Consider the following 22,645-nt stretch of genomic DNA (forward strand, 5'->3'; position numbering starts at 1 on the left):
AGGTTGTGGAGGAGGGTGGGGGGGTGGGGGGGGTGGGAGGAGGAGGAGGGTTGGGGGGGGGTGGGAGGAGGAGGAGGGTGGGGGGGGTGGGAGGAGGAGGAGGGTGGGGGGGGGTGGGAGGAGGAGAGGGTGGGGGGGGGTGGAGGGGAGGAGGGTGGGGGGGGTGGGAGGGGGGGGGGGGGGGGGTGGGAGGAGGAGGAGGGTGGGGGGGGTGGAGGAGGAGGAGGGTGGGGGGGGGGGGGGAGGAGGGTGGGGGGGGTGGAGGAGGAGGAGGGGGGTGGGGTGGTGAGAGCGGGTCCGGGATGCGGGGGCCGGTCCCCGTGAGCGGGTCCGGGCTGCGGGGGCCGGTCCCCGTGAGCGGGTCCGGGCTGCGGGGGCCGGTCCCCGTGAGCGGGTCCGGGCTGCGGGGGCCGGTCCCCGTGAGCGGGTCCGGGCTGCGGGGGCCGGTCCCCGTGAGCGGGTCCGGGCTGCGGGGCCGGTCCCCGTGAGCGGGTCCGGGCTGCGGGGGCCGGTCCCCGTGAGCGGGTCCGGGCTGCGGGGGCCGGTCCCGTGAGCGGGTCCGGGCTGCGGGGGCCGGTCCCCGTGAGCGGGTCCGGGGCTGCGGGGGCCGGTCCCCGTGAGCGGGTCCGGGCTGCGGGGGCCGGTCCCCGTGAGCGGGTCCGGGCTGCGGGGGCCGGTCCCCGTGAGCGGGTCCGGGCTGCGGGGGCCGGTCCCCGTGAGCGGGTCCGGGGCTGCGGGGCGGTCCCCGTGAGCGGGTCCGGGCTGCGGGGGCCGGTCCCGTGAGCGGGTCCGGGCTGCGGGGGCCGGTCCCCGTGAGCGGGTCCGGGCTGCGGGGCCGGTCCCCGTGAGCGGGTCCGGGCTGCGGGGGCCGGTCCCCGTGAGCGGGTCCGGGCTGCGGGGCCGTCCCGTGAGCGGGTCCGGGCTGCGGGGCCGGTCCCCGTGAGCGGGTCCGGGCTGCGGGGGGCCGGTCCCCGTGAGCGGGTCCGGGCTGCGGGGGCCGGTCCCCGTGAGCGGGTCCGGGCTGCGGGGGGCCGGTCCCCGTGAGCGGGGTCCGGGCTGCGGGGGCCGGTCCCCGTGAGCGGGTCCGGGCTGCGGGGGCCGGTCCCGTGAGCGGGTCCGGGCTGCGGGGGCCGGTCCCCGTGAGCGGGTCCGGGCTGCGGGGGCCGGTCCCCGTTGAGCGGGTCCGGCTGCGGGGGCCGGTCCCCGTGAGCGGGTCCGGGCTGCGGGGGCCGGTCCCCGTGAGCGGGTCCGGGCTGCGGGGGCCGGTCCCGTGAGCGGGTCCGGGCTGCGGGGGCCGGTCCCCGTGAGCGGGTCCGGGCTGCGGGGGCCGGTCCCCGTGAGCGGGTCCGGGCTGCGGGGGCCGGTCCCCGTGAGCGGGTCCGGGCTGCGGGGGCCGGTCCCCCGTGAGCGGGTCCGGGCTGCGGGGGCCGGTCCCCGTGAGCGGGTCCGGGCTGCGGGGGCCGGTCCCCGTGAGCGGGTCCGGGCTGCGGGGGCCGGTCCCCGTGAGCGGGTCCGGGCTGCGGGGGCCGGTCCCCGTGAGCGGGTCCGGGCTGCGGGGGACGGTCCCCGTGAGCGGGTCCGGGCTGCGGGGGCCGGTCCCCGTGAGCGGTGTCCGGGCTGCGGGGGCCGGTCCCCGTGAGCGGGTCCGGGCTGCGGGGGCCGGTCCCCGTGAGCGGGTCCGGGCTGCGGGGGCCGGTCCCCGTGAGCGGGTCCGGGCTGCGGGGGCCGGTCCCCGTGAGCGGGTCCGAGGGCTGCGGGGGCCGGTCCCCGTGAGCGGGTCCGGGCTGCGGGGGCCGGTCCCCGTGAGCGGGTCCGGGCTGCGGGGGCCGGTCCCCGTGAGCGGTCCGGGCTGCGGGGGCCGGTCCCCGTGAGCGGGTCCGGGCTGCGGGGGCCGGTCCCCGTGAGCGGGTCCGGGCTGCGGGGGCCGGTCCCCGTGAGCGGGTCCGGGCTGCGGGGGCCGGTCCCCGTGAGCGGGGTCCGGGCTGCGGGGGCCGGTCCCCGTGAGCGGGTCCGGGCTGCGGGGGCCGGTCCCCGTGAGCGGGTCCGGGCTGCGGGGGGCCGGTCCCCGTGAGGGGGTCCGGGCTGCGGGGGCCGGTCCCCGTGAGCGGGTCCGGGCTGCGGGGCCGGTCCCCGTGAGCGGGTCCGGGCTGCGGGGGCCGGTCCCCGTGAGCGGGTCCGGGCTGCGGGGGCCGGTCCCCGTGAGCGGGTCCGGGCTGCGGGGGCCGGTCCCCGTGAGCGGGTCCGGCTGCGGGGGCCGGTCCCCGTGAGCGGGTCCGGGCTGCGGGGGCCGGTCCCCGTGAGCGGGTCCGGGCTGCGGGGCCGGTCCCCGTGAGCGGGTCCGGGCTGCGGGGGCCGGTCCCCCGTGAGCGGGTCCGGGCTGCGGGGGCCGGTCCCCGTGAGCGGGTCCGGGCTGCGGGGGCCGGTCCCCGTGAGCGGGTCCGGGCTGCGGGGCCGGTCCCCGTGAGCGGGTCCGGGCTGCGGGGGCCGGTCCCCGTGAGCGGGTCCGGGCTGCGGGGGCCGGTCCCCGTGAGCGGGTCCGGGCTGCGGGGGCCGGTCCCCGTGAGCGGGTCCGGGCTGCGGGGGCCGGTCCCCGTGAGCGGGTCCGGGCTGCGGGGGCCGGTCCCCGTGAGCGGGTCCGGGCTGCGGGGGCCGGTCCCCGTGAGCGGGTCCGGGCTGCGGGGGCCGTCCCCGTGAGCGGGTCCGGCTGCGGGGGCCGGTCCCCGTGAGCGGGTCCGGGCTGCGGGGGCCGGTCCCCGTGAGCGGGTCCGGGCTGCGGGGGCCGGTCCCCGTGAGCGGGTCCGGGCTGCGGGGGCCGGTCCCCGTGAGCGGGTCCGGGCTGCGGGGGCCGGTCCCCGTGAGCGGGTCGGGCTGCGGGGGCCGGTCCCCGTGAGCGGGTCCGGGCTGCGGGGGCCGGTCCCCGTGAGCGGGTCCGGGCTGCGGGGGCCGGTCCCCGTGAGCGGGTCCGGGCTGCGGGGGCCGGTCCCCGTGGAGCGGGTCCGGGCTGCGGGGGCCGGTCCCCGTGAGCGGGTCCGGCTGCGGGGGCGGTCCCCGTGAGCGGTGTCCGGGCTGCGGGGGCCGGTCCCCGTGAGCGGGTCCGGGCTGCGGGGCCGGTCCCCGTGAGCGGGTCGGGCTGCGGGGCCGGTCCCCGTGAGCGGGGGTCCGGGCTGCGGGGGCCGGTCCCCGTGAGCGGGTCCGGGCTGCGGGGGCCGGTCCCCGTGAGCGGGTCCGGGCTGCGGGGGCCGGTCCCCGTGAGCGGGTCCGGGCTGCGGGGGCCGGTCCCCGTGAGCGGGTCCGGGCTGCGGGGGCCGGTCCCCGTGAGCGGGTCCGGGCTGCGGGGGCCGGTCCCCGTGAGCGGGTCCGGGCTGCGGGGGCCGGTCCCCGTGAGCGGGTCCGGGCTGCGGGGGCCGGTCCCCGTGAGCGGGTCCGGGCTGCGGGGGCCGGTCCCCGTGAGCGGGTCCGGGCTGCGGGGGCCGGTCCCCGTGAGCGGGTCCGGGCTGCGGGGGCCGGTCCCCGTGAGCGGGTCCGGGCTGCGGGGGCCGGTCCCCGTGAGCGGGTCCGGGCTGCGGGGGCCGGTCCCCGTGAGCGGGTCCGGGCTGCGGGGGCCGGTCCCCGTGAGCGGGTCCGGGCTGCGGGGGCCGGTCCCCGTGAGCGGGTCCGGGCTGCGGGGGCCGGTCCCCGTGAGCGGGTCCGGGCTGCGGGGGCCGGTCCCCGTGAGCGGGTCCGGGCTGCGGGGGCCGGTCCCCGTGAGCGGGTCCGGGCTGCGGGGGCCGGTCCCCGTGAGCGGGTCCGGGCTGCGGGGGCCGGTCCCCGTGAGCGGGTCCGGGCTGCGGGGGCCGGTCCCCGTGAGCGGGTCCGGGCTGCGGGGGCCGGTCCCCGTGAGCGGGTCCGGGCTGCGGGGGCCGGTCCCCGTGAGCGGGTCCGGGCTGCGGGGGCCGGTCCCCGTGAGCGGGTCCGGGCTGCGGGGGCCGGTCCCCGTGAGCGGGTCCGGGCTGCGGGGGCCGGTCCCCGTGAGCGGGTCCGGGCTGCGGGGGCCGGTCCCCGTGAGCGGGTCCGGGCTGCGGGGGCCGGTCCCCGTGAGCGGGTCCGGGCTGCGGGGGCCGGTCCCCGTGAGCGGGTCCGGGCTGCGGGGGCCGGTCCCCGTGAGCGGGTCCGGGCTGCGGGGGCCGGTCCCCGTGAGCGGGTCCGGGCTGCGGGGGCCGGTCCCCGTGAGCGGGTCCGGGCTGCGGGGGGCCGGTCCCCGTGAGCGGGTCCGGGCTGCGGGGGCCGGTCCCCGTGAGCGGGTCCGGGCTGCGGGGGCCGGTCCCCGTGAGCGGGTCCGGGCTGCGGGGGCCGGTCCCCGTGAGCGGGTCCGGGCTGCGGGGGGCAAGTCCCTGTGAGCGCGTCAGGGCTGCGGAGGTGGAGGGTGGGGGCAAAGGAGGTTGTGGAGGAGGGTGGTGGGGATAGGAAGAGGAGGGTGGGGGGGTGGAAGGAGGAGGAGGGTGGAGGGGTGGAAGGAAGAAGAGTGTGGGGGGGGAGATGGAGGACGAGGGTTGGTGGGGGGGGGGGGGGGGGAGAAGGAGGAGGGTGGGTGGGGTGCTTGAGAGTGGGTCAGAACTGCAGGGGCCAGTCGCTGTGAGGTCAGGACCGAGGGGGCAAGTCGCCGTGAGCGGGTCAGGACCGAGGGGGCAAGTCGCCGTGAGCGGGTCAGGACCGAGGGGGCAAGTCGCCGTGAGCGGGTCAGGACCGAGGGGGCAAGTCGCCGTGAGCGGGTCAGGACCGAGGGGGCAAGTCGCCGTGAGCGGGTCAGGACCGAGGGGGCAAGTCGCTGTGAGCGGGTCAGGAGTGCGGGGGCCAGTCACTGTGAGCGTCTCAGGACTGCGGGGGGCAACTCCCTGTGAGCGTCTCAGGGCTGCGGGGGGCAAGTCCCTGAGAGCGCGTCAGGGCTGCGGGGGGCAAGTCCCTGTGAGCGCGTCAGGGCTGCGGGGGGCAAGTCCCTGTGAGCGGGTCCGGGCTGCGGGGGCCAGCCCCTGTGAGCGGGTCCGGGCTGCGGGGGCAAACCGCTGTCAGCGGGACAGGGCTGCGGGGGACAGTCCCTGAGAGCGGGTCCGGGCTGCGGGGGACAGTCCCTGTGAGCGGGTCAGGGCTGCGGGGGAAATCGCTGTCAGCGGGACAGGGCTGCGGGGGCCAGTCCCTGTGAGCGGGAGAGGACTGCAGGGGCCCAGTCGTCAGCAGATGTCCTCTCTGAGTAAGTACACTGTTTTGAAGGCGAGAGGTCCAATGATATCAGTTAAGCCCCCCTTGTTTTTGTATTGTGTACTTCTGACATATGCGCAAATGGACAACCTCACTCTCCTGCAAAGCTGCAGAATGAATCATGCTGCAATATTTGTCAACTCTCAAATGAGCACTGATACGTTAGTAAATCTCACATCAATAAACTTACCTCTCAAGGTTCTCGCCTTCTAGAACTGTTTGTACTAGTAAATAACTCAAGCGAGGATGTTTGGCAAAGTGTTTCTTTGATCTGAACTTATTTTTCATCACCTTGCTGAAATCACGCACATCTTCACCTGATGTTGTCTAAAAATGTAAAATAAATCAAATTTAGTTAAGAATTAATAATGAACCAATCTACTCAACTCACTCTATAATCCACGCTTTCCCTGCTAAATGTCTTTGAAGATGTAAAATTAAAGAGTCTGCAATTCTGAGGGAAAAAGTCGCTATCTTTCTGTAAGATTATGATAAAGGTTAGATATGTCTGAATGGGAGTTTCGAACAATTAAGCTTGAGTTTCATACAGTCGTACAGCATGAAAAAAGATCCTTTGGTCCAACCAGTCTATGCTGATCACAATCCCAAACTGAACTAGATACACCTGCCTGTGCTTGGCCCATATCTCTCCAAAGATTTCTATCATCTTTCTATCTTCTGGCTACAACATCACCTCAACAGAATTCTCCATCTTGTGGTCAAATACTAAAACTATACAATTAACTCATTTCAAATGATACACAGATCCAGGATTCACATTAGTGGCCTTTCTGGTTGAATTGCTAATTATTTTAACAATAGTGCATTTTTTGTCCAATTATGCCATTATGCCACTGATCCAAAATTCATCTCATTGGGTTTTTTTTTTGGTTTTTTGTATTGAGTCGAAGATGAGATCAATACATTGGTGAGAAATTATCTTGGTTTGCAGATTCAAAGTCACTATAGTCCCAGACGGGACCACAGGACTGCTCTCACAGTGGACAGAGAGATAACTGGAGGTGGTTTAAATTGAAGGTTGCCACACCTCAGATGAGGAGACAGGTTGAGAAGGAGACTCCTTCATTGTAACTTCAGACACTGTAGTATTCCATGCTGTTGGTATCATTCTGAATTACAAACCAGCCAACTGAGCTAACTGGCTCCCAGGCAAAATATACAATCAGTTTGGATAGATATGAACACCAAAGGAAAGTCGTCACAGCTGTGACAGTTTCAGATTCATGCATCCCCTGACAGAAGATACAGTCCAGGAGAGCATACAGTCTATAGACCAAGAGGTAATCGGATCTTGGAAGAAAGATGTTACAATAAACTGTGAATCCAATTGGCACAGGTAGCATGGAGGATTCTTTGTATATTCACGGGATGTGGATGTTGCTGGCTGACCCCAATTATGAGGAACGGACGGCTGGAGGGAGGAACGGATGGCTGGAGGAGGCGGGGGGGGGGAAAAGGAGCAGGACGGCGGCGGGGGAAAGGAGCAGGACGGCGGCGGGGGAAAGGAGCAGGACGGCGGCGGGGGAAAGGAGCAGGACGGCGGCGGGGGAAAGGAGCAGGACGGCGGCGGGGGAAAGGAGCAGGACGGCGGCGGGGGAAAGGAGCAGGACGGCGGCGGGGGAAAGGAGCAGGACGGCGGCGGGGGAAAGGAGCAGGACGGCGGCGGGGGAAAGGAGCAGGACGGCGGCGGGGGAAAGGAGCAGGACGGCGGCGGGGGAAAGGAGCAGGACGGCGGCGGGGGAAAGGAGCAGGACGGCGGCGGGGGAAAGGAGCAGGACGGCGGCGGGGGAAAGGAGCAGGACGGCGGCGGGGGAAAGGAGCAGGACGGCGGCGGGGGAAAGGAGCAGGACGGCGGCGGGGGAAAGGAGCAGGACGGCGGCGGGGGAAAAGAGCAGGACGGCGGCGGGGGAAAAGAGCAGGACGGCGGCGGGGGAAAAGAGCAGGACGGCGGCGGGGGAAAAGAGCAGGACGGCGGCGGGGGAAAGGAGCAGGACGGCGGCGGGGGAAAGGAGCAGGACGGCGGCGGGGGAAAGGAGCAGAAAGGAGCAGGACGGGGGGGGGGAAGGAGCAGGACGAGGGGGGGGGGGGGAAGGAGCAGGACGAGGGGGGGGGGAAGGAGCAGGACGAGGGGGGGGGAAGGAGCAGGACGAGGGGGGGGAAGGAGCAGGACGAGGGGGGGGGGAAGGAGCAGGACGAGGGGGGGGGGGAAGGAGCAGGACGAGGGGGGGGAAGGAGCAGGACGGGGGGGGGGAAGGAGCAGGACGAGGGAAGGAGCAGGACGAGGGGGGGGAAGGAGCAGGACGGGGGGGGGGAAGGAGCAGGACGAGGGGGGGGGGAAGGAGCAGGACGAGGGGGGGGGGAAGGAGCAGGACGAGGGGGGGGGAAGGAGCAGGACGAGGGGGGGGGAAGGAGCAGGACGAGGGGGGGGGAAGGAGCAGGACGAGGGGGGGGGGGGAAGGAGCAGGACGAGGGGGGGGGAAGGAGCAGGACGAGGGGGGGGGGAAGGAGCAGGACGAGGGGGGGGGAAGGAGCAGGACGAGGGGGGGGGAAGGAGCAGGACGAGGGGGGGGGGAAGGAGCAGGACGAGGGGGGGGGAAGGAGCAGGACGAGGGGGGGGGGAAGGAGCAGGACGAGGGGGGGGGAAGGAGCAGGACGAGGGGGGGGGGGGAAGGAGCAGGACGAGGGCGGGGGGAAGGAGCAGGACGAGGGGGGGGGGAAGGAGCAGGACGAGGGGGGGGGAAGGAGCAGGACGAGGGGGGGGGAAGGAGCAGGACGAGGGGGGGGGGAAGGAGCAGGACGAGGGGGGGGGAAGGAGCAGGACGAGGGGGGGGGAAGGAGCAGGACGAGGGGGGGGGGAAGGAGCAGGACGAGGGGGGGGAAGGAGCAGGACGAGGGGGGGGGGAAGGAGCAGGACGAGGGGGGGGGGAAGGAGCAGGACGAGGGGGGGGGGAAGGAGCAGGACGAGGGGGGGGGGGAAGGAGCAGGACGAGGGGGGGGGGAAGGAGCAGGACGAGGGGGGGGGGGGAAGGAGCAGGACGAGGGGGGGGGGGAAGGAGCAGGACGAGGGGGGGGGGAAGGAGCAGGACGAGGGGGGGGGGAAGGAGCAGGACGAGGGGGGGGGGAAGGAGCAGGACGAGGGGGGGGGGGGAAGGAGCAGGACGAGGGGGGGGGAAGGAGCAGGACGAGGGGGGGGAAGGAGCAGGACGGGGGGGGGGGAAGGAGCAGGACGAGGGGGGGGGGGGAAGGAGCAGGACGAGGGAAGGAGCAGGACGAGGGGGGGGGAAGGAGCAGGACGGGGGGGGGAAGGAGCAGGACGGGGGGGGAAGGAGCAGGAAAAGGGGGGGGGAAGGAGCAGGAAAAGGGGGGGGGGAAGGAGCAGGAAAAGGGGGGGGGAAGGAGCAGGAAAAGGGGGGGGGAAGGAGCAGGACGAGGGGGGGGAAGGAGCAGGACGAGGGGGGGGGAAGGAGCAGGACGAGGGGGGGGGAAGGAGCAGGACGAGGGGGGGGGGAAGGAGCAGGACGGGGGGGGGGGGGAAGGAGCAGGACGGGGGGGGGGAAGGAGCAGGACGGGGGGGGGAAGGAGCAGGACTGGGGGGGGGAAGGAGCAGGACGGGGGGGGGGAAGGAGCAGGACGGGGGGGGGGAAGGAGCAGGACGGGGGGGGGGAAGGAGCAGGACGGGGGGGGGGGGAAGGAGCAGGACGGGGAGGGGGGAAGGAGCAGGACGGGGGGGGGGGAAGGAGCAGGACGGGGGGGGGGGAAGGAGCAGGACGGGGGGGGGGGAAGGAGCAGGACGGGGGGGGGGGGGGAAGGAGCAGGACGGGGGGGCAAGGAGGAAGGGAGATGAACACAGCAGACAGGCTGACATCAACTCAACACCAAGAATATTCAGACCCTTCAGAAGCGTTTCTCCCTGCGACTCCTGAAACAGACACTCGCAGCCATGCGCCGGCACCTCCACACACTGCAATCCAGCCTGCCCCAGCTCAGAGCCTCCCTCTCCCAGACCTGCACATGACCCCTGCTGTTTTTTATCCTCCGCAGGATCCACAGACTGAACACCCAGTTCCACTCAGCTTTACTGGACACCAAAAATCCCAAGTACAACCAACTCACGGGCCCCTGCCTCCCACAAGAGGATTCCTGCGCCTCCCAAATCCCGAGTCTGTACCTGCCCCGCCGCCATTGACCATGAAGACACGGCCGGAGACGCCACCGATGACGTCACATCCACCTCCGCCGGCCGCACCACTTCCAGAACCGCTGCTGCAGTCACCACCTCCACTTCCAGGTACAACACCTCACGCACCACCCTCACCGCAGCTGCTGCCGCCCACCCCGATCCTCCAAACGCCGACGGAACCCCGCCCACAGCCGAAGCCGACGGAACCCCGCCCACGGCCGACGGAACCCCGCCCACAGCCGAAGCCGACGGAACCCCGCCCACGGCCGACGACCTCATCGCTCCGCCCACAGCCAGCAGCCCCAGAGGAGATAGCCACACCCGGCCCTGCCGCATGTTCACCGTCTCCCCAGACCTCCCACTCGCTGAGGACGAACGGTCAGTCCTCAGGAAGGGGCTCACCTTTGTCCCCTACAACCACACATCAACCAATACCAGTCACGATTGGACATAGAGCAGTTTTTCCACCGTCTTCGCCTCCACGCCTACTTCTTCAACCGGGAGCCGAACCCTCCCTCCACTGACCCCTTCACCCTCTTCCAACACAAGTCCTCCTCCTGGAGACCACCCCCAGGCCTCCTACGCTCCCTCAACCTCTCCTTCTCCAACTGCCGTCGAGACATGAGCCGCCTCAATCTCTTCACCCCTCTCACCCAATCCAACCTCTTCCCTGCAGAACGGGCAGCCCTCCGCTCCAACCCCAACCTCACCATCAAACCCCCAGACAAGGGTGGCGCAGTGGTAGTATGGCGCACTGACCTCTACATCGCCGAGGGCAGACGCCAACTCTCTGACACCACCTCCTACCGCCCTCTCGATCATGACCCCACACCCGAGCACCAAACCATCATCTCCAACACCGTTCATGACCTCATCACCTCAGGGGACCTCCCACCCACCGCCTCCAACCTCATTGTTCCCCAACCCCGCACGGCCCGTTTCTATCTCCTTCCCAACATCCACAAACCTGCCTGCCCTGGTCGACCCATCGTCTCAGCCTGTTCCTGCCCCACCGAACTCACCTCCACCTATCTGGACTCCATTTTCTCCCCTGTGGTCCAGGAACACCCTACCTACGTCCGTGACACCACCCACTCCCTCCCCCTCCTCCAGGACTTCCAATGTCCTGGCCCCCAACACCTCATCTTCACCATGGACGTCCAGTCCCTATACACCTGCATTCCGCATGCAGATGGCCTCCAGGCCCTCCACTTCTTCCTGTCCCGCAGGCCCGACCAGTCCCCCTCCACCGACACCCTCATCCGCCTAGCCGAACACGTCCTCGCCCTCAACAACTTCTCTTTTGACTCCTCCCACTTCCTACAGACTAAGGGGGTGGCCATGGGCACCCGCATGGGCCCCAGCTATGCCTGCCTCTTTGTAGGTTACGTGGAACAGCCCCTCTTCCGCACCTACACAGGCCCCAAACCCCACCTCTTCCTCCGGTACATTGATGAGTGTATCGGCGCCGCCTCTTGCTCCCCAGAGGAGCTCGAACAGTCATCCACTTCACCAACACCTTCCACCCCAACCTTCAGTTCACCTGGGCCATCTCCAGCACATCCCTCACCTTCCTGGACCTCTCAGTCTCCATCTCAGGCAACCAGCTTGGAACTGATGTCCATTTCAAGCCCACCGACTCCCACAGCTACCTAGAATACACCTCCTCCCACCCACCCTCCCTCAAAAATTCCATCCCATATTCCCAATTCCTTCGCCTTCGCCGCATCTGCTCCCACGATAAGACATTCCACTCACACACATCCCAGATGTCCAAGTTCTTCAAGGACCGCAACTTTCCCCCACAGTGATCGAGAACGCCCTTGACCGCGTCTCCCGTATTTCCCGCAACACATCCCTCACACCCCCGCCCCCGCCACAACCGCCCAAAGAGGATCCCCCTCGTTCTCACACACTACCCCACCAACCTCCGGGTACAACGCATCATCCTCCGACACTTCTGCCATCTACAATCCGACCCCACCACCCAAGACATTTTTCCATCCCCACCCCTGTCTGCCTTCCGGAGAGACCACTCTCTCCGTGACTCCCTTGTTCGCTCCACACTGCCCTCCAACCCCACCACACCCGGCACCTTCCCCTGCAACCGCAGGAAATGCTACACTTGCCCCCACACCTCCTCCCTCACCCCTGTCCCAGGCCCCAAGATGACATTCCACATTAAGCAGAGGTTCACCTGCACATCTGCCAATGTGGTATACTGCATCCACTGTACCCGGTGTGGCTTCCTCTACATTGGGGAAACCAAGCGGAGGCTTGGGGACCGCTTTGCAGAACACCTCCGCTCAGTTCGCAACAAACAACTGCACCTCCCAGTCGCAAACCATTTCCACTCCCCCTCCCATTCTTTAGATGACATGTCCATCATGGGCCTCCTGCAGTGCCACAATGATGCCAGCCACCCAAAGGTTGCAGGAACAGCAACTCATATTCCTCCTGGGAACCCTGCAGCCTAATGGTATCAATGTGGACTTCACCATTTTCAAAATCTCCCCTTCCCCCACCGCATCCCAAAACCAGCCCAGTTCGTCCCCTCCCCCAACTGCACCGCACAACCAGCCCAGCTCTTCCCCTCCACCCACTGCATCCCAAAACCAGTCCAACCTGTCTCTGTCTCCCTAATCTGTTCTTCCTCTCACCCATCCCTTCCTCCCACCCCAAGCCGCACCCCCATCTACCTACTAACCTCATCCCACCTCCTTGACCTGTCCGTCTTCCCTGGACTGACCTATCCCCTCCCTACCTCCCCACCGATACTCTCTCCACCTATCTTCTTTTCTCTCCATCTTCGGTCCGCCTCCCCCTCTCTCCCTATTTATTCCAGAACCCTCACCCCATCCCCGTCTCTGATGAAAGGTCTCGGCCCGAAACGTCAGCTTTTGTGCTCCTCAGATGCTGCTGGGCCTGCTGTGTTCATCCAGCCTCACATTTTATTATCTTGGATTCTCCAGCATCTGCAGTTCCCATCATCTCTGACATCAGCTTCCCTGCGTCTCTGATGCTGCTTGTCCTGCTGTGTTCATCCAAATCAACACCTTGTTACCCCCCATTCTCCTTTGTTTGTGTTTTCTTGCTCTTCCTCCCTCCCTCTGATTCTCTCCCCCTCTCTCACCTCTGCTGGCTCTAATTTCACTCCCTTGTCATGTTCCCTTATTTCCATCTTTCTGTCCCTTCTCTCTCTCTCTCCGCCCACAAACTCACTCTGGCTTTATTCACAGAGAGTACAAGAGGAAAGGAAACCAAAGCACGCAGCGCCTTCGGCTGAGAGAGAAATGAAGAACTGCCGGAGATTTTCCAAACCCTGATACAGGGGTTGCCTCTCTCTCTCTCTCGACAGTCTCTGTGACTGCCCCATCAAACCCCACACCCATTCCCGTCCCATGGTGTCTCTCCACAAACCCACCTCCGGGTGGAAATGCAAACACAAGTTGCTGGAAATGCTCAGCATCTGTGAAGAAAAAGTCCCGAGGTAGCGTTTTGGGTGCGATGCCCCTTTCCCTCTGAGCTCCGGCTAGAAATGCTCCAGCCTCTGAGACACGGTCCCCTTGAGGTCGGAGAGCTGCGGCTCCACCTCGGCTGTTCGCTTGGCATCAGGAGCTCCCCTCAGCCCCTGGAAGGGGTATGATCACCCCCTAACCTTATACTGACAGTGGTTGTGTCCTTCCCTCATCCCCGGGAGCCCCTCCTGCCTTCTCACCTTGTTGCCGGGGTGCTATTTGACTACGGAGGGCTGTGCGATAAAGATCCTACTTCCCACAGCGGCAGAGGGAGGGGGCATCCCTTCGCTCCTAAAACACCTCCTCCCATCCAATCTTGTGGCAATGGCTGTTGGGCTGCAGAAAGCGGCGCTGCCCGTGACCCCAAACCTCCCTACAACACCCCTCTCCTAATCCGACCCTTTTGCAGTAGCTGTCGGCCACTCAGTCACTGGGCTGTACAATAGTGACTCTCCCCATGTCCACTCACTTCCAGGACGGCTATCCTCCAACCCCGACCCCATCCCATCCGCCTCCTTCCCTTTACCATGTGGTACGAGAGCTGCAGGCTGGTCGGCTACGGAAACCCGCGCAAGGCTGGATAATAGACACCCTCCCAATGTCCCCAGCCTTCCCCTCACCCGGGGAGGGGAATTCTCACCCCCAAAACATCCATTCCCAACACCTCGCTTTGGGATAGGAGCGGCGCAGGATGTGAAACAGGGACCGTGCTCATGTCCCCAATCCTCCCTTCACCCCAAACCACCACCCCCAGCTTACCTTGCAGTAGGACATAGTTGTAGGCTGCTCAGCTACGGAAGGCGTCGCGGACCCGTGGCCGGATGCTCGGGGAGCGCGGGCTCGGTGCCAGGCAGCTGTGCCCAGGCGCCGGGTGAAGAGGCCTTCTCCCACCTTGGATCCCCGCTCCCGACGCAGGGCCGAGCCACTGAGCAGCGAGCGCTCCAGCAGCCCGTATGCCTGCTCCCAGCCCGGTGGTCATGCTGGAGGCCGCTGGAGAACATGAGGTTGTAGGGGTCCGGGAGCGTGGTGCGATGATCCCCGCTGCCGAACAGCTGGGTCCTCAGAACCCTCCTGGGAAAAGGGATCGAGACAGCGGACTCGTCGCCGACGGAGAGCGGGGGAAAGGCGTGAGTAGGAACAGGAGAGGAAGGGGATTTACTGAGAGGGAGAAAGAGACAGACTCTGTGTGTGTGTGTGTGTGTTTGTGTGTGTGTGTGTGAGAGAGAGAGAGGGGATTAGAAATGCAGTCTGATTGCGGATGGGTTGGGTTTAAATAGAGATTTTTAAACTTCGTTCAAAAAAACTCACAATGCTCCCTGCTGAGCGGGTGGAGAGGCTCGGATAGAGAGGAAGAGAGACACAGGGGGGCGGGGGAGAGGGGACAGAGAGAGGTTCACAGGGAGAGACGGAGAGACAGGGGAGACAGGGGAGAGAGAACGGCAGAAGCACACACAGAGGGAGCCAGATACAAGACGAGAGATAGAGAGGGGCGCACACAGAGACCAAAGAGACAGAGTAAGAGAGGAGAGAGGAGAGAGACAGAAGTGCACAGCGAGGTGGCAGAGACAAGACGACAGAGAGAGACAGAGACATAGAGTGAGGCACACACAGAGAGATGGAGAGACAGAGATTGTGTGTGTGGCGGGGGGTGGGTTTGGAGAAAATGGGAGAGAGAGACGCAGAGTCGTCGAGTTGTACAGCAGGGAAACAGACCCTTCAGTCCAACTCCTCCAGGCCGACCAGACACCGTAACTGACTAGTTCTGTTTGCCAGCCTGGAGCCCATATCCCTCCAGCCCCTTCCTATTCATGTGTCCCTGCAGGTGACTTCTAAATACTGTGAGTATAACAGCCTCTGTCACTCCTCTGGCAGTTCATGCCACACACAAACTACACTCGGGAGAACACGTTGGCGCCAAATCCCCTTCCCATCCTCTGAGAAAAGGAACCGGAAATGACATCACCAACCCAAGGAAACCGGAACACTGAAAGAGAAGGCGGGACCTAACTCCAGCGCTTCCCCGGATGCTCCCTGAAGATTTTACCCGGAATGGTGCAGAAACGTCTGCAAACTAACCTTCCAGCTCAGTGAGCAATCTGACATCCAGAACCTCAACCCTGAGCTACAAATCTTCTCAAAACTCGATAATGCTTTGCCACTTGATTAACAGATGCATCCTTTTTTAAAAAAAATAAACTTTTTTTGCTGGATGTATGACTGACTGACCAGCGTTTATTGTCCTTCCTTAACCGAGCCTTGGGAGCTCTGCAGACCAATGCTATCAACGTGGATTTCACAAGCATCAAAATCTACCCTCCCACCACTGCATCCCAAAACCAGCCCAGCTCGTCCCCTAATCTGTTCTTCCTCTGACCGATCCCCTCCTCCCAGCTCAAGCCAAACCCCCATTCCCTACCTACGAACCTCTTCCCGCCCCCTTGACCTGTCCGTCCTCCCCAGACTGACCTAACCCCTCCCTACCTCCACACCCACACTCACCTCTACTGGCTTCATGTCCGCCCCTTTTACTTAAGACCAGAAGACATCGGAGTGGAAGTACGGCCATTCGGCCCATCAAGTCCACTCCACCATTTAAATCATGGCTCAGGGGCATTTCAACTCCACTTCCCTGAACTCTCCCCGTTGCCCTTGATTCCTCGTGAGATCAAGAATTAGTCGATCTCTGCCTCGAAGGCATCCAACGTCCTGGCCCCGACTGCACTCCGTGGCAATGATTTCCACAAGCCCGCCACTCTCTGGCTTTACAAATGTCATCTCATTTCCGTTTGAAATTTACCCCCTCTAATTTTAAGGCTGTGCCCACGGGTCCTAGTCTCCCGGCCTCACGGAAACAACTTCCTAGCGTCCACCCCTTCCGAGGCAGACATTATGTTGTAAGTTTCTATTAGATCTCCCCTCAACCTTCTAAACTCTGATGAGTACAATCCCAGGATCCTTCGCCGTTCATCACACGTCAAACCTACCACTCCAGGGATCATCCGTGTGAATCTCCGCTGGACACGCTCCAGGGCTAGTATGTACTTTCTGAGGTGTGGGGCTCAAAATTGGACACGGTATTCTAAATGGGGCCTAACTAGAGCTTTATAAAGCCTCAGAAGCACATCGCTGCTTTTATATTCCAACCCTCTTGCGATAAAGGACAACATTACATTCGCTTTCTTAATTACGGACTCTACCTGCAAGTTAACCTGGAGAGAATCCTGGACCAACACTTGTAGATTCCTTTGTACTTGAGCTTTACGAATTTTCTCACCATTTAGAAATTAGTCCATGCCGTATTCTTTTTACCAAAGTGCAAAACCCCACATTTACTCACATTGAATTTCATCAGCCATTTCCTGGACCACTCTCCTAAACTGTCTAACTCTTTCTGCCGCCTCTCCACCTTCTCAGTACTACCTGCCTGTCTACCCATCTTCGTATCATCGGAAAACTTCGCCAGAATTACCCCGGTACCTTCATCCAGATCATCAATATGTAAGGTGAACAGCTGCGGCCCCGACACCGAAACCTGCGACACCAATCGTCACCGGTTGCCATGCCGAAAAATAGCCTTTTATCCCAACTCTCTGCCTTCTATCAGACAGCCAATCCTCAATCCAAGCCAGTAGCTCATCTTGAACACCATGGGCCCTCACCGTGCTCAGCAGCCTCCCGTGAGACACTTATGTAAGGCCTTTTGGAAGTCTAGATAGATAACATCCACTGGGTTTCCCTGGGCTAACATACTTGTTACCTCTTCAAAGAATTCTAACAGGTTTGGCAGGCACGACCTCCCCTTACTACATCCATGCTGACTTGTTCTAATCTGACCCTGCACTCCCAGGAATTTCAAAATCTCATCCTTGACAATGATTCAAGAATTTTATCAACTGCCGAGGTCGGGTTAATCGGCCTGTAATTTTCCACCTTTTGCCTTGATCCTTTCTTAAACAAGGGGGTTACAACTGCAATTTTCCAATCATCTGGGACTTACCCTGACTCCAGGGACTTTTGAAAGATCACATCCAAAGCCTCTGCTATTTCCTCAGCCACCTTCCTCAGAACTCTAGGATGTAGCCCTTCGGGGCCAGGAGATTTAGCAATTTTTAGACCTTTTAGCTTTTCGAGCACTTTCTCTTTTGTAATGCCTACCATACTCAACTTTGCCCCCTGACTCTCCCTAAGTGTTGGCATACTACTCATGTCTTCCACTGTGAAGACTGACGCAAAGTACTTATTAAGTCCTTCAGCTACTTCCTTATCTCCCATCACTAGCCTTCCAGCATCAATTTGGAGCGGCCCACTGTCTACCTTTGCCTCATGTTTGTTTCTTATGTATTGAAAGAAGCTTTCACTGTGATTTCTAATATGACTAGCTAGCCTACCTTCATATTTGATCCTCTCCTTCCTTATTGCTCGTCTGTCTCCTCTGCACCGATCTTCCCCTCTGTCCATCTTCAATCTGCCTTCCCCCTCTCCCTGTTTATTTCAGAACTGTCTCCTCCTCCCTCTTTTCTGATGAAGGGTCTCAGCCCGAAATGTCAGCTTTTGTGTTCCTGAGATGCGTGGAGGACATTCATCAGGATGTTCTGAGGGGGGTGAAGCATTTGAACTTGATGGACAGTCTGGATAAGTTTGAGATAACAGGAACTGTCAATGCTGGAGTCTGAGATAACACAGCGTGGAGCTGGAGGAACACTGCAGGCCAGGCAGCATCACTGTTTTATCTGGATAAGGTTGGCTTGTTTTCTTCCGAATAGAGAAGGTTGAAGAAGGTCCTGAAAAAATGGTCTGCATTCTGATGGGTCTAGGCGAGGGAAGCAGAACGACCATTCATGGGGTGGGAGGTTGGGGGAGCCGTGGGGGGGGGGGGGGGGGGGGGGCGGGGGGGGGGGGGGAGAGAGCGGGGGGGGAGAGATACATACATTTAAGCTAAAAGGCTCAGAAGTTCCTACTATCTCTTGAGGAAGCTTACTTGTTTTTGCACCCAAACTGTGGTGAGAATGTGGAACGCACTGACTGTGTGGGTGGTAGAGGCAGAAACCGTGATAACATTTAACAAGTCTTTGATTGGGCATTTGCGATGCCAAGGCATACAAGGCTCTGGGTCGAGTGCTGGGAAATGTGATGAGAATAGTTCGGGACTTGCATCTTGTGAGGGCACATACAATTTGCTGAAGGGTCTGTTCCATTGCCACAGCACTCTATTATGCTGTCCCTCAATGATCCTACGACAAGTAAGTGAAGGTTTACAGAAACAGGTACTTTTCAAGGACAATGCCAAGAGGAAAAGTGATGCGCAGGCAAAGTGCATGTAAGAATTTAACCAAGGATTAACACCATTGAAGAACTGGAATTTGTGCCAATGCACCAAACCTGCAGATGAAAATGCAGTGTCCAGTTTGATTGCAAACAGCAACAACCACCAGTTAGTAACATGATCAATGGAAATATCTGAATGCCTGTTGTTGTGATCTCAAGCATTTACCTGCGTCGAGTGAAATCCACCACCATAGTTCTGTTGCATCGTTGGCCACCTCGCAATCGGTGTTGCATAGTCAATATCATTCCTTGACAACGCTTGAAGCAAGGCATAAGCAGTGGTTTCCACAGTCATCGCAGAAGCCTGTGCTGCTTCAATTGGATACGGCTTCTCGTCCTCCAACAATGGAGACTTTCCAGGAACCAACATCAGAATCTGTCATTTGACAATGGGATTAGCTGAGAATAAAGTTTACATCATATAGATTTTTGTTTGCATTTCACCAACACAAGAATGGTTTTGCTGGTCAAGATCCAGCATTATCTCACCACTGATGTCTATAACATTCTCCATACTTCCCGCTCAGTGATGGGTCCTTTTGTTTGGGAAAAATAGGCACCTTCGAATGCAAATGAATCAAGATGAGCTTTAGTTTCTCATCAGGCTACATGGCAGTTATTACAAGATGTTAGGAACAAAAGGTGAAGGAGCAGATGAAACCATTCACCAGTCTGGATGATCTTCTTGCCCTCATCCTGAGGAGGCATCACAGATCTTAACTTACACGCAATTCAAATTATTTCATGCAATGACAAGACTGAATGTTCCGGACACTGCAAATGCCATGGCACCTGGCAGCATCCCACAAACTGTATTGGAACAATGTGCCCCAAGGTCACCACACCAACAGTAAATGTTTTCCAGTACATTTTTAAACACTTGCAACACTCACATTTCATCGAAAGATGACCTATCACGCAATCGGCAGACAAATTGTCCTGACCAATTATGACCTCAATGTATTCTCAATCATCAGCAAAGTAATGCAACATCTGGATGACAGTGCTGTCAAACAGCTGCACACTTAGGCTCAGTTTACTTTTCGTCATGCCACACTTCTCGTAACCTCTTTCAGGATTTACCACAAATATGATCAGAGATCCTGAGCTTGAAAAGGAAGGAAAGTGCAATCTGTCATTTCCACCAAGGCAACTTCTGACTGAATGTGGTGTTAAGCAGAGGAATAGAAAATTGAGTCAGTGGCATTCACTGGATACCTGCACTGGTTGAAGTCATGTCTTCATTTGAACCAAAGTGGAGACATGAACGTTCATTGAATATTGTCCAGGTGTCCAGCAGAATTCATGACTTTTCCAACAGTGAAGTCAACGATGAGAAAATACAGTGAGACTTGGACAACGATCAGGCTTGGCCTGATAAAGGATCAGTAACATTTGCACCATACAAGTGCTAAGCAGCAATCAGCTCCAACAAGAGAGAATATGACCATATCACAAAATCCCATGTCCTTACCCTCACATCATCCTTACATTTTTTTAAAATGTGCAAGTGTTATCCAAGCCATGCAGGGCAATGGGCCAGGTGTTGGAAATGAGGTTAGAAAAATTCAGTGCTTGTCTTTGACTCTCACAGAATCCGTGAGCTTAAGGATTTAATTCTCCTGCACTGTAGACCACTGAGGTGCTTCGCTATCCACTTAATCAAGGTTAACACTGATCTAAAACTAAACTGGAACGGTTATATAATCAGCAGCAGCCAGGTCCGTGGTACAAACCGCCCTGCTGTGGGACAGGGTCAGGCAAATCCAAGTGAGTGATCGTGGTTGGAGACTCATTCGTTGGGGGCATAGTTTCTGTCGCCACATTTGAGATACCAGGGCTGTGTGTTGCTTCCCTGGTGCAAAGGTCAAGGACATCTCTGAGTGGTTGCAAGAAATTCTTAAGGGGGAGGGTGAGCAGCCAGAGGCCATTGTGCACATTGGTACCAATGACGTAGGTAGAAAGAGGGATGAGATCCTGCGGACTGTGTATAAGGAGTTAGCAAAGAGGCTGAAAGGCAGGACCTAGAGGGTAATAATTTATGGGTTGCCACGAGTGCCACATGTTCGTGAGTTAAGTCAGAGAAAGATAGGTGAGATGAATGCATTGGTGAAGGAGCTGGTACTGGGGGCAGGCTTTCAGGTTCGTGGATAATTGCGACCGATTCTTGGGCAAGGGGTGACCTGTGTAAGAGGGATGGGTTGCACCTAAACTGAACGGGAACAAATACCCTCACAGGGAGGTTTGCTAGTGCTACTTGGGAGGATTTAAAGACTGGCAGGCAGCTGGGAACCAGAGCAGCAGGTCAGCAAGCAGATGAATTGATGGCAGGTACATGCTAGGACCAATAAATCAGAAAAGAATGGCAGTCAGAGACAGGTACATGAACATGATGGCACAAACAAGCTGAAATATGTTTATTTCACTGCAAGGAGTATTACAGGTAAGGCAGATGAGCTTAGAGCCTGGATCCGTACATGGGACTCTGATCTTGAGGCCATTACAGAGGCTTGGTTGAGACAGAGACCAGACTGGGTGCTCAATGTTCCAGGGTTTCATTGCTTTAGACAAGATAGAGGGGAAGATAAAAGAAGGAGGTGCACTCCTAACCTGTGGGAAATGTTCCATCTGTACCTAGAAAGGACATTCTGGAGGGCTTGCCCACTGAGGCAATAGAGGTAGCATTCAAAAATAAGATAGACACAATCACTCTGATCAGATTAAACTAATAGCCTGCTCCCCTGTTGCCACTGACACACTGAGGAACAAATATGTAGGCAGCTTTTGAAACGATGCAATAAGTCAGAGTTGTCACAGTCAGTGAATTTAACCTCCCCGGTATTGACTGGGACTCCCTTACAACAAGAGTTTAAATGAGGCTGAATTTGTTAAGTCTATCCAAGAGAGTTTCTTGACACAGTATGTGGATAGAAGATGGGCCATACTGGACTTTGTCCTGGTCAGGTAACTGGTGAGAAGGGTGGGAAAGCATGTTGGAAAGAGTGATCACAACTCCTTAAATTTTGAGATTGCTATGAAGAAGGATAAGTCAGGACCTTGGGGGAGAGTAAATTATTTCAATTTTAGGTAGGAGCTGGGGAGTGTTAATTGGGGGGAGCTGTCACATTTGCCATATGGGAATTGTTTAAAGGCCTGCTTATGAGTTTAGGATCAGGAAGGAGGAAGGACAAGGATGGCAAGGTAAAGGACCCTTGGATAATTGGGGAGGTTGTGAAGTGAGTCAAAAGGGAAAAACAAAAATATGTCAGGTTTAGGAAGCTAAAATCGAACAGGGCCGACATAAAGAAAGCAGAAAAAGAAAGGTGATGAAATGACCTTGGCAAGGAGGGTTGAAGGAAATCCCAAGGCATTCTGTGCATACATCTAAAACAAGGGGATAAATTGCAAGAAGGTACGACCATTCAGGACAAAGGAGGGAACTTGTGTTTGGAAGCAGAGGATGTGGGCAAGATCCTAAATGAGTACTGTGCATCACTATTCACTCAGGCGAAGGGTGTGGAGGATAGTGGGATTTGTGTGGAGCATGCTCATATGATAACAGCATTTTGAAATCAAGAAAGAGCATTAAGGTGGATAAGTCCTCAGGACCCAATGGTATCTCCTCAAGGTTTTTGAGCGAGGTGAGAGAGGAGATTGTCAGGGCATTCAGCAATATCTTTGTATCCTTGGTAGCCACTGGAGGGGTACTGGAGGATTAGCAAGTTGCTAAATGTTCTTCTTCTGTTCAAAAAGGGAAATAGGGTCAATCCAGGAAACTCTCGACGAGCAAGTTTCTCATCGTTCATTGGAAGCTATTGGAGAGAATTCTTAGGGATTGTATTTATCTGTATTTGGAACAGCATGGCCTAATTAGGGACAGTCAGCATGGCTTTGTGCAGGGTAGGTCATGTCTTACTAACTTGACTGAATTTTTTGAGGAGGTGACGAATGTGACCAATGAAGGTAGAGCAGTGGATATTGTTTTCATGGATTTTAGCAATACTTTCAACAAGGTGCCTCATGATCGGATCATCCAGAAAATTAAGATGCACCGAGTCCATGGTGGCTTGGATGCTTGGATTCACAACTGGCTTGCCCAGAGAAGACAGAGGCAAGAGGTGGAATGGTGCTTTTCAGGCTGTAGATCCAGGACGATTGGTGTTCCGCAGGGATCTGTGCTGGGACCTCTGCTGTTTGTGGTCTATACAAAATGACTGAGGTGAAAATATAGATGGATGGGTTTGCAAGTTTGCAGACAATAGAATGATTGGGAGAATCGTGATGAGTGTAGACGTCATAAAAGGATACAGATCAGTTGCAGAAACGGCAAGTGGATTTTAATCCATTAAATGTGAGATGCTCCACTTTG

The 22,645-nt window shown here is 59.8% G+C and overlaps 1 protein-coding gene across 1 annotated transcript; it reads right to left on the reverse strand.

Moving 5' to 3' along the window:
- Window positions 1-5,321: 5,321 nt before the first annotated feature.
- LOC132208273 (complement C5-like) lies at window positions 5,322-18,647 on the reverse strand. The gene is made up of 2 exons (XM_059643947.1): window positions 18,443-18,647; window positions 5,322-5,559 (listed from the first exon to the last, which is right to left on the reverse strand). The coding sequence occupies exons 1-2, from the start codon at window positions 18,644-18,646 to the stop codon at window positions 5,419-5,421; spliced, it is 345 nt and encodes a 114-aa protein (XP_059499930.1). The 5' UTR covers window position 18,647; the 3' UTR covers window positions 5,322-5,418.
- Between the last annotated feature and the right edge of the window lie 3,998 nt (window positions 18,648-22,645).

This window comes from Stegostoma tigrinum, unplaced genomic scaffold (assembly GCF_030684315.1).
Source record: "Stegostoma tigrinum isolate sSteTig4 unplaced genomic scaffold, sSteTig4.hap1 scaffold_347, whole genome shotgun sequence".
In the NCBI taxonomy this organism is placed as follows: Eukaryota; Metazoa; Chordata; class Chondrichthyes; order Orectolobiformes; family Stegostomatidae; genus Stegostoma; species Stegostoma tigrinum.